The sequence below is a fragment of the Oryctolagus cuniculus genome, chromosome 1 (assembly GCF_051225735.1).
Source record: "Oryctolagus cuniculus isolate XC-2025 breed Fujian yellow rabbit chromosome 1, ASM5122573v1, whole genome shotgun sequence".
NCBI classification, from domain to species: Eukaryota; Metazoa; Chordata; class Mammalia; order Lagomorpha; family Leporidae; genus Oryctolagus; species Oryctolagus cuniculus.
In genome coordinates, this window is record NC_142867.1 from 6,435,001 (window position 1) to 6,445,703 (window position 10,703).

Below are 10,703 nucleotides of genomic sequence, written 5' to 3' on the forward strand. Positions count from 1 at the left end.
CGTCCCGGCAGCCTGAGCTGAGACTCCATGAGGGTCACTCGGGGCGGCCACCTCTGGGGCAGCCTCACCCCGCCACTTCTGGGAAGACGCTGCCCGGGCGCCCCGGCCCCTCCCTCCCTGCCACGCCTGTTCCCAGCCGCCCCCTCAGGAAGATCAAGTCATAAAAGCTTCTTCCAGGACTGTGCCCCTGGAAGGAGCCACACCTGCCCAGGCTCTGTTCTCAGGGCAGCCGGGGCGTGGAGGGGAGGATGGGGGTGGGGTGGGGGTGCTCAGGCCCCGGAACAGGGGCTGCAGTGGGGACACTCGGCCCCAGGCCCTCCCCTCCAGCGGGTGTCCTTGGGGTTACGTCATGCACAGGCCCTCCCAGGTTCCTCCCTGTGGACCTCCCGGACCGACTTAATGAGCCCCGCAGGAGCCCGCCTCAGGCAAGACCCCCCAGCTCTCCTCATGTCTGGGAAGCAAAAATAGAGTTCAAACTCAGTGTGCAGGGTGTCCCACTCAGCCTGTGCCCCGGTGCAAGGAGGCAAGGCCCAGCCGTGGGGCCCAAGGCCACATGCCCACCCCAGCGTTTCTAATCCTGAGCCTCGTGCAGGACCCTGGAGTGCAGGCTGTGTCTCCGTGAATGCAGCCCAGCCGGAAAGAGCTGGGTTTGCTCATCTCCTTTCCCTTCCCCAAGAGGACTCCGAAAAACAGGTAGGATTCCACCGTCAACCCTGCGTGCACACGGGAACACCTGGTGAACCAAGCCTTCCGCCTCTAAGCCAGTGTGCGTTCTGTGCTGGTGCCAGGAGAGCAGGGGATCGCACTGTTCCACACCTCTGCTCATGGCAGACATCACGCATCAATCCCGACCCGGCAGACATTGCCAATCCATTGCAGTACTCTAAATAAGTGCAAAGGCAGGCTTGACCTCCTCAACACAGCGCCCTCGGCCACCACCGCGCCTCGGAGAATCCTATCCGCCGTATTTGCCATCCTTGTGATCCTGCACGCTCAGCTGTGGGCCCCAAGGACCGAAGCCCAGCCCCAAGATGCTGCGACCCTAGGACCCCACACGCTGCAAGCTGGTCCTGGACGGGGGTTACCACTCCTCTGTCCCCCAGACAGAGGTCCCGTGCAAGCCTGGTCTCTCCCAGACACACAACCAGCAGGCTCGTCTGGGCTTCAGGGTTTGGGGGATCATCAGAAGCTGTTAATAGGAAACATTTCAGGTGCACTCCGGAGCGCGCACCATCATCACGTGAGAGAGCCCTGTGCCCCATTTAAGACACCACTGAAGTCCCCGTGCAAGCCTTGGCCCAGCTCTCCCCTGCCACCACTCTGAATTTTGTGTTTCTCACTCCCATGCATATTTTCTCTTTTAATTTTTTAATTTATTTGACAGGTAGAGTTAGACAGTGAGAGAGACAGAGAGAAAGGTCTTCCTTCTGTTGGTTCACCCCCTAAATGGCTGCTGCGGCCAGCACGCTGCACCAATCTGAAGCCAGGAGCCAGGTGCGGGTGCAGGGCCCAAGCACTTGGGCCATCCTCCACTGCCCTTCCGGGCCACATCAGAGAGCTGGACTGGAAGAGGAGCAACCGGGACAGAATCCGGCGCCCACATGTGTTGCCGGCGCTGCAGGTGGAGGATTAGCCAAGTGAGCCACGGCGCCGGCACCCTCCCATGCATATTTTCATACTGTGATTGCAAACAAGGGGACTGCAAAAAGTTCATTGGAAAATGAAATCAAAAGTTAAGGAGCAGGTGTGCAGCCTCGTGGTTCGGATGCGGATGTCCTACATCAGAGGACCCGGGTTTCACTCCCAGCGCTGGCTCCTGGCTCCAGCTTCCTGCTAATACAGACCGTGGGAGCCAGGGGTGGTGGCTGAAGTCATCGGATCTCTGTCACCCATGTGGGAGACCTCGACTGAATTCTGAGCTCCCAGCTGCTGGCGTCTGGGAAGTGAACCAGCAGATGGGATCTCTCTCTCTCTCTCTCTCTCTCTCTCTCTCTCTCTCTCATTTCGCAAATAATAAATAAAAATTTTTTAAAAAATTTTGGTGCAATAAATTTTGAAACGTGCTTAGTTTTTGCGCAGCGCACACACGATTCCCACGAGCTGCTTGAAGAGCGTTTGTAGTTCCGCGTCCGCATTCGTAAACCCTGCAGAAATTCTACCCAGTGGCTCAGCGCTCTCTGCGATCGCGCCTTTCTGTATCGTAGGATGGTGCCGCTCGAACCTCCTCCGCATCGCGAGTGCGAATGTTTGTGGAGGCCTCACTGCACTGCCGCAGGCCTGCTTCGGGGCCCCCCGGCTTCGCTCCCTTCATCTTCACGGCAGAACCATCACTGCTCCCACTTTACGGATTTGGAAACAGAGGCACAGAAAGGAGAGACTGCCCCAATCACTCGGCTTGGAAGCTGGGCTCTCCCTTGCTGCGTGTCCTGGGTGGGGGCTGCTGCCTACCCTTGCTTTGGGCTCGCAGGGTCTCAGGGGAGTTGCTCTAACCTGCTGAGGTTTTTTGTTTGTTTGTTTGTTTGTTTGTTTTTGGATAGGCAGAGTGGACAGTGAGAGAGAGAGACAGAGAGAAAGGTCTTCCTTTGCCATTGGTTCACCCTCCAATGGCCGCCATGGCCGGCGCACCGCGCTGATCCGATGGCAGGAGCCAGGTGCTTCTCCTGGTCTCCCATGGGGTGCAGGGCCCAAGCACTTGGGCCATCCTCCACTGCACTCCCGGGCCACAGCAGAGAGCTGGCCTGGAAGAGGGGCAACTGGGACAGAATCTGGCGCCCCAACCGGGACTAGAACCCGGTGTGCCGGCGCCGCAAGGCAGAGGATTAGCCTAGTGAGCCGCGGCGCCAGCCCCCTGCTGAGTTCTGATGTCAAGCCTGGATTGGCTCCGTGTGCCACTTCCACTCCACTCTGCAGAGAGGAAGATACGGCTCAGAGACCACAGCGAGTCCTGTCTCAGACCCCCCCAGGAGCCCTCGACCCCCACTGACTGGCTCCTCCTGCAGCACCCCCCCACACACACACACACTCCTGACCTTTGTCCCTCTTCTCCTCTCCACCGTCCTCCTCCCGAACAAGGGGCCCAGCGGAAGGCCAGTTCATGTCCGGAAATCCTTCCCACGTGAGCCCCAGCCAGGGCTTCTGAGCAGCCGGCGGCTTTAGGAGAAACCGAAACTGGGCTCGCGGGGGCGGAGTGGTCACCGGGGTTAAAGACCTGCACTTCCTTGGCCCCCAGAGGGCACTGGCAGGTCACTGCTGCCAAGGGACACCCAGGACTGCAGGAGGCTCTGCTCTGCCTGCTTAAGCCATGCACCTCCATGGGGACCAGGGGCCGCTGACCGGGGCCGTGAGTACAGGGGTCCGGGGATGGAGGGGGGCGGGGGGCGTGCGTCCAGGCCGTGAGGGATGCAGTTCAGAGCACTGTGTGACCCTGGGCTTCTCTGGGCCTTGCCTTCCACCCCTGCTCACTCACTGCAGGTCCAGCCTCCGCTTTAGAACTTGGCACCTGCACACCTTCTCCATCCCCATCCACCTGTTCCCCTCCCTGCCCTTACAGGAGCTCGCGCCCTCCTGTTCCAGTTCCCAGCTCATGGTTTCCTTTGGAGGCTTCCTCCATCCCCTCACCACATCCTTCCCCCACCCCCAGCTCCTGGTCTCAGCCCCCCAGCACCTGAGATGAGCCTGCTGTGGGCGTGAACCCCCAGGCACTGTTTCCAGAGCACTGGGGGTTCGGATGAGCTGTTTCTTCCAAGTCCTGTGGAGCCCAGGGTAGGGGGCGGTCGCCGTTGTCAACCTGGGAGTCCACTCCTCTCTGAGCGGACTCACTGTCCACCTCCATGCGTCCGCTCAAGGCTGCTGCCCCACTGGACCGGGAACGCTTGAGGGCAGGAAGTTTTGCCTGTGTCCCCCTAGTTCAGTGCCTGGCACAAAGTAGGTGCTTAATAACTGCTTGTTGAGTAAGTAATTCTCAGCTTTGAGTCTGAGCAAGGCATGGGCGTCTGGAACTGCACAAGCCCCTGGCCCTGGCCCTGACCTTGACTGGGGAGAGCTGAGCTTTGCTGCCTGCCCCGCGGGCTGCTGGCCTCCCGTCCTCTGAGGGAGAGTGAGCCACTTGCCCGGAGGAACACAGCTGGTAAGAGCCTGGGGTGTGAGTCTCGGCTCCCCAGCTTCCCGGCTTGCTGTGAGCGGCGCCGGGGGCCCGGCTGGCAGCGCTGTGATGCGGGGGGGGGGGGGGGGGGAGGTGGTACTGAGAGAGCAGCAGGGGCTTGGTGGAGAACAGGGACCCTCGGGACTTAACTCAGGGCAAGGACTTGGCTGTGCCAATGGCTGTCGAGGGCGGAGGGCACAGGCCCCTGCGGGGCCCCCTGAGCCCTCTCCCTGGCGCCCTGCAGGACCCCGAGGAGCTCCAGAGGCAGCTGAAGAAGAAACAGAAAAACCGGGCAGCCGCCCAGCGCAGCCGGCAGAAGCACACGGACAAGGCGGACGCCCTGCACCAGGTGGGGCCCCGCTCCGTCTCCGGCCGTTTGCTGTAGCTGAGCGGCACGCACTGGGCATTTTCTAAAGAATGCAGGTTTATTCAGCATCTGGTGAGGGCCCTCCTGCTGGGGCACGGCGTGAGGGGGTGCCACATGTCCAGAGAGCTTGCCAGAGAGAGCTTGCGTGTATGGCAAAGCCATGCCCAAAAGAGCCCACCAACCCACTCATCCGTTGCTCACTGACCACGGAGCCCTCAGGACCCAGTCACCCCCCCCACAGCAGGACCACGTGGCTTTGGGGGGACCACAGCCCCCTCCTTCCCCGCCCCTGGCTCCAGGTGACTTAAATCACCCCCTAAATGCTCTGTCTCTGAATACAGTCATCACGGGTATTGGGGCTTCATGGGGGTTGGGGGTGTGGAATCAAGTCCTTAGGACATGCGTCGTGGCACTGGGTGACCCATGAGGAGGTGAAGTTCGCGCCGGGCTCCAGGGTGAACAGTTCTCTAAGGGTACACGATTCTGTAAGAAAGGGAATAGCGCCGTGACCCTGCAAGGGGGAGGCAGGTGCTCGGGACGCCGGCTCAGCCCATGCAGTCATCTGTTCGTTCCTTCCCGGAGGGCCTACTGAGTGTCCCCCGAGTGACAGGCGCAGTTCTTAAGGCTGGAGCTACAGCTGCCGACACTGCAGACGGCCCCCGCCCCCACCCCCACAGGGCTCATTTTCTTATGGGGAAGTCAGCCAGCCGGATAAATGATCCACGAAGGATTCGGGATGTCAGATGGTGACGAGTCGGGGGGAGGGGAGCAGGGAGAGGGGAGAAGCAAGCAGGGGACAGGGTGGTGGAGGGGGATGACAGACGTTTGCCTAAGGGGTCCTCCCCGGGAGTGACATCCGGGTCGTCCTGATGTGGCCAGTGAATGAGCAGCCCAGTGGAAGCCTTTGGAGAATTCCCGTGCTGGGTGTCCGTCGCGGCACGAGGGACGACCGTCCCAGAGGCTTCTCAGAAGCGGCGTTTGGCAGGACAGGACTCAGCGCTGGCTCGGGTCCGGCAGTCAGAGCACACCTGTGCTGTCTGCCTGTAACAGTGCCCTGCATCCCGCCGCAGCCCTCAGCCAGCCAGGGGCACGAAGCAGACTGGGGTGCCCGGGACAGGGTGACACAAGGCCGTGTCAGCGCCGGCGCGAGGGCGGGAGCAGCCGGAAGTGTGTCCAGGCAGCAGACAGGAAACGTGGCGGGGAAGCAAAGTCCATCTGCGGGACGGAAGGGAGGAGAGGGGCAGGTGTCTTGGGATGCCCACGTCCCCCGCCAGAGTGCCTGGCGCTAGGCCGGTCCAGCCTCCTGCTACTGCACACCCTGGGAGGCAGCAGACGATGGCCCAAGTCCTTGAGTCCCTGCGACTCACAGCGGAGATCTGGATTGGTGGGTCCTGGACTCCTGGCTCTGGCCTGGCCCAGCCCTGGCCACTGTGGCCATTTGGGGACTGAACTGGCAGATGGGAGATTGTGTGTGTGTGTGTGTGCGCGCGCGCGCATGTGTGTGTGCCTTTCAAAGAAAAAGTAAGAAGAGAAAAAAAATTTTTTTAAAGGAAGAAGGGCAGGCTGCTGTGGCACAGGGGTTGAGCCAGCACTTAGGATATCCAGTTCCCATCTTGGAGCCAGTGCAAGTCCTGGCTGCTCCGCTTCTGATCCAGCGCCCTGCCGATGTGCCAGCGAGGCAGCAGATGATGGTTCAAATACTTGAGTCCCTGCTACCCACATGAAAGAATGAAAGACCCCCCTCTCTCTCTCTCTCCCTCCCTCTCTCTCCCTCCCTCTCCCTCCTTCTCTCTCTCTCTCCCCCTCCCTCTCCCTCCCTCTTCCTCTCTCCCTCCCTCTCTCTCCCCCCCTCTCTCTCCCTCCCTCTCCCTCTCTCCCTCCCTCTCTCTCTCTCCCCCTCCCTCTCTCCCTCCCTCTCTCTCTCTCCCCCTCCCTCTCTCTCTCTCCCTCTCTCCCTCCTTCTCCCTCTCTCTCCCTTTCTATCTCTCTGCCTTGTCGCTCCCCGTCTTCGTGGAGGAACGACACAGGACCCTGCGTTGTTCTTTTGTCTGCTCGGCCCTCCCCGGGTTTGCTGCTGGTTCTTCCCGGGTTGGCTACCGTCCCTTCCACCTCCGTGGAAGGGCAGTTCCCCCTGCCACATTCCCCACTTCCGCGGGGGAGCGGCACACCCCCGGCCGGCTCTCTCGGGGGCTGCACAGGTGTTCCTTCAGATAGATGTTCCTCTTAGATGTTCCTGGTGCATGTTGTCTCTCTCCTCCTTTATAGTCCTCTTCCACCAATCCCAACTCTGCTACCCACACGCCGAGCACGCTGCTCTCCTCCAATCAGGAGCAGCTCCTGCAGTTTATTGGTTGAACTGTGTAGAAGCTGTTTCCTCCTCTCCCAGCGCCATATTGTGGGAGAGCAGATGCATAGAATAAGTCTTAATTCCAGTAACTTAGTCTAGTCCGAGTTGCTCCCCACACTGCCTCTCAAAAAAATCAGTTTCTTTTTTTAAACAAGGGAGAAGAGAGGTGGCTGTGCTATAACAGGTTCAGCTGCCAGCTGGGACACCTGCCTTCCTTATCTGAGCGCACGTTTGAGTCTCGACTGCTCTGCTTCTGATTCAGCCTCTCGCTAGTGCACGAGGGAGGCAGCTGACCGCGGCCCAAGTTCTTGGGTCCCTGCTGCTCACACGAAGAATGGGAGCTCTCTCTGTCTCTCTACCTTTCAAACAAATAAATAAACCTAAATAAATCAATCAACAAAAGGAAGGAGGGCTCAGCAGAGTCCGAGCGGGAGTTCTGAGCAGGCCTGCAATCCAATGACGGGAGTTTGGGTCCAGGGAGAGGAGAGAATCTCTTTAAAGGGCTTCGACCTAGGATTAGCGACAGTCGGTGGCCACAGCAGTTCAGGGGCAGGTGGGACTCGCGGGTGAGAACGGTGCCACGGAGACCAGCAGTGGGAGGAGAGCAGGCAGGCGTGGGCGCTGTGAGGCCGCAGGAGGGGCGCCTGCAGTGCGGGGCTGGCCCAGCTCAGACACTTACACAGTGGGGTGCAGTGGAGCAGCCTGGCGGGGCGCAGGGCCTCTGGTCCCGGCTGACACACCCTCCCCGCCCACCTGCTTCTCCTCAGCAGCATGAGTTCTTGGAGAGACACAACCAAGCCCTGCGGAAGGAAATCCAGGCCCTGCAGGCGGAGCTGGCGTGGTGGAACCGAACCCTGCACCTGCACACGCACCTGTGCCCAGCGGTTTGTGCTTCCTGCCCGACTCCTGTGCCCCCCGGCTGCTGGAGCCAAGCTGAGCGGCCCCCGGGCCTTGCACCCCACGGAGGTGACTGCCAGAAGCAGCTGGGCCCGCTCCAGACCCCAGCGTGCTCGCCAACAGCTCAGCAACTCTCCCCAGGGCCTCGGCCTCTTGATTCCCCTGGCCTCTTCCTGTCCCCGCCCCCTTCGCTCTCCCTCACCTCTGGCCCTGATGTGACGACCACACCTCCCGCCCAGGTGTCCCCTAGCCCTGTCCTGGCTGCCTCGCCTGCTGGCTCCAGCCCCATGGGGTCTTCTTCTAAGCTCGGGGCCCTCCTGCCCAGCCCCCCAGCCCCGCACGCCCCTCCACAGCCCCTTGGGCTGGAGGACCCCGCTCCGGGAAAACTGGGAGCCGGTCCTCCCAACCCGTCAGCTGCTCTGGGGCCTGCTGGCCTGCGGGGCAGGGAGCGTGAGCCTGCTGTCTGGGCTGCAGACTGGCTTGAGCTGGGCGTGGCTCCCGGCCCCTTCCCACTGCTCTCCTCGGCTCAAGTCCACTTCTGACCGCTCCCCAGAGTGGCCTCCGCACATGGGCCTCTCCCCCATCGCTGCCGGAGGCCGCCCTTCCGCAGACAGCTGGCCCAGGCCTTCACTGGGGAAGAAGATGTGTCACTGTGGTCCTTCCCCTGGGACGGGCCCCCACACTGCCACCTCACAGTCGCCCTGCCGAGCAAGACACCAGTGATGTGTCCGAGGTCACACAGCCTCTCCTCTGCTGATGGGATCCCGGCCCAGGTGCCCTAGGGGCTGAAGTCCCGGGAAATGGGGGCTGGCAGGAGCAGGTCTGCATGCTGGGAGCTGTGTTGTGACTCCTGGGGCCAAAGCCCTGCAGTTCCGGAAGCCAGCCCTTGCTGGACCCATGTGGAGGCCGAGCCAGAGGAGGGAGGGAGGGCAGAAGCCTGGAAGCTGACTGTTCCCCCAGTAGTCAGAGCTGGGACGAGGCTGGCTCCCTGCCCTGCCCTGCCCTGCTCCGTGGGCCCTGGGTGGCTTCCCGCCACGCCACACTGAAGGGGCCGGAGGAGAACGAGGGCAGGGACAAGGCTATTTCAGGCAGGTCCTAGACTTGAACCAAACAGCAGTGAGGTCTGGGTCTCCTCCAGCTGCACCCCACCCCTGTGCGGCCCCCAGCCCCCCGGGAACCCCCAGGCCCTCGAGGCAGCTCCTCGCACTGCCCCTTGGCCTGGGCTGATGGCAGCTGGACGAGCAGGACTGGGGGTCTCGGGCTCAGACCAGGATAAGCACTCGGGTGACCCAGGATAAGAAACCACGGAGCTCCTCCCAGGGTTTTGTACGACACGCGCTCCTGGAGGCCGAACACAGGTCTCGGCGCCCAGGTGATGGCTGGCAAATAAAGGGTTTTCCGGTCGTCTTGGCTTGAGTCTTTTAAAGCTATGGTTGTGCTCTGTACCGTGGACATCAGAGGGTCTTTGAAACAAGAGGGACTATTCTAGAATCTCATAAACCACCTCATCCAATCTGCCCATTTTACTGACAGGAAGACAAGGGCCGGAGATGAGGTGGACGTGCCCAAGTGTGGGTTCCCCAGAGGAACAAAACCGACAGGATTTGCACGCCTGGTACAGGTCGAGCGTCCCTGCTCCCCAAATCTGAGACCCAAAGCGCTGCAGAATCCGAAGCTTGGAGCGCACCAACGAGACGCCACACGTGGGAAACCCCCGCCCGACCTCACGGGACAGGTCTCAGTCAAAGCACAGGTGCTGCGTGCAAGGGGCATAGGAAACATAAATGAATTTCTTGTTTAGGCTTGGGTCCCATCCCACCGAGATCGGATTATGCAAATGCAAATATTCCCAAATCTGAAAAATATCCAAAATCTGGAACACAGTTTGGATAAGTGGTGCTGTGCCTGTACAGAGAGGTCTACTTTCACGGTCACATGTGGTGGAACGAATCCACCTTAGCAATCACAGTCTGGCAAGTTCAAATGCTGCAGCGTGTGCCGGCAGGACAGAGACCCCCCAAGCAGCTCATGCTGAACTTTTTAAAAAGTTTTCATTCTTCGGGGTCAGCGCTGAGGCGTAGCAGGTAAAGCCAAAACCTGCAGTGCCGGCATCCCATTTGGGCACCGGTTTGAGTCCCGGCTGCTCCTCTTCTGATCCAGCTCTCTGCTGTGGCCTGGGAAAGCAGTGGAAGATGGCCCAAGTGCTTGGGTCCCTGCACCTGTGTGGGAGACCCGGAAGAAGCTCCTGGCTCCTGGCTTCGGATCCGCCATTTGGGGGAGTGAACCAATGGATGAGAGACTTCTCTCTCTGTAATTCTTTCAAATAAATAAATAAAATCTTTAAAAAAAAAAAAAAGGCAGAAAGAGAGAGAGACAAAGATCTCCCATCTGCCGGTTCAGCCCCCAGATGCCCACAACAACCAGGGCTGAAACAGGCCAAAATCCGGGGCAGGAATTCCGTCCGGTAGGAATGCAGCAGGAGCCGTCACCTGCTGCTTCCGAGGGAGCGCAGCTGTGCGAATCTCACTTGGAGTCACCCAAGGACACCCCTGCTCGCCTAAGAAGTAGGCATGGTTGTCACCTTCACTGCTCAGAGTGGAAACCCGAGGCACACGGGAGTTCAGTAACAAGTCCAAGGTCACACAGCCAGGAAGTGCTGTGGACTCCGGTGAGCAATCAGGAGATGGGGTCGGCGCCGTGTAGCGGATGGAGTCTGACTGCAGCACCGGCATCCTGTATGGGTGCCGGTTTAAGTCCCAGCTGCTCCACTTTTTTTTTTTTTTTAATTATTTTATTTATTTGAAAGAGTTACAGAGAGAAATAGAGCCAGAGTTCTTCCATTACACTGGTTCACTCCTCAAATGACCACAAAGGGCAGAGCTGAGCTGATCTGAAGCCAGCAGCCAGGAGTTTCTTCTGGGTCTCCCACATGGGTGCAGGGCAAGGACCTG

At 60.1% G+C, this 10,703-nt stretch overlaps 1 protein-coding gene and 1 long non-coding RNA gene across 4 annotated transcripts in view; one reads left to right on the forward strand and one right to left on the reverse strand.

The window, feature by feature from the left end:
- The window catches only part of LOC127487010 (uncharacterized), a 9,090-nt gene extending 8,947 nt beyond the window's left edge, over nucleotides 1-143 (reverse strand). The window contains exon 1 of the long non-coding RNA XR_007913539.3: nucleotides 1-143. This exon is cut by the window's left edge and continues 6,950 nt beyond it. This is a non-coding gene — a long non-coding RNA (uncharacterized LOC127487010).
- A 2,879-nt stretch (nucleotides 144-3,022) lies between these two features.
- On the forward strand, nucleotides 3,023-9,156 carry BATF2 (basic leucine zipper ATF-like transcription factor 2). 3 transcript variants are annotated; one of them, XM_070068781.2, is made up of 3 exons: nucleotides 3,023-3,340; nucleotides 4,386-4,490; nucleotides 7,623-9,156. In XM_070068781.2, exons 1-3 carry the CDS (start codon nucleotides 3,302-3,304, stop codon nucleotides 8,292-8,294), a joined length of 816 nt encoding a protein of 271 aa, XP_069924882.2. In that variant the 5' UTR covers nucleotides 3,023-3,301; the 3' UTR covers nucleotides 8,295-9,156. The 3 variants fall into 3 exon arrangements, with proteins under 3 accessions (XP_069924882.2, XP_069924886.2, XP_069924889.2); XM_070068785.2 differs by having other exon boundaries at nucleotides 7,626-9,156; XM_070068788.2 differs by lacking the exon at nucleotides 4,386-4,490.
- Nucleotides 9,157-10,703: the final 1,547 nt, after the last annotated feature.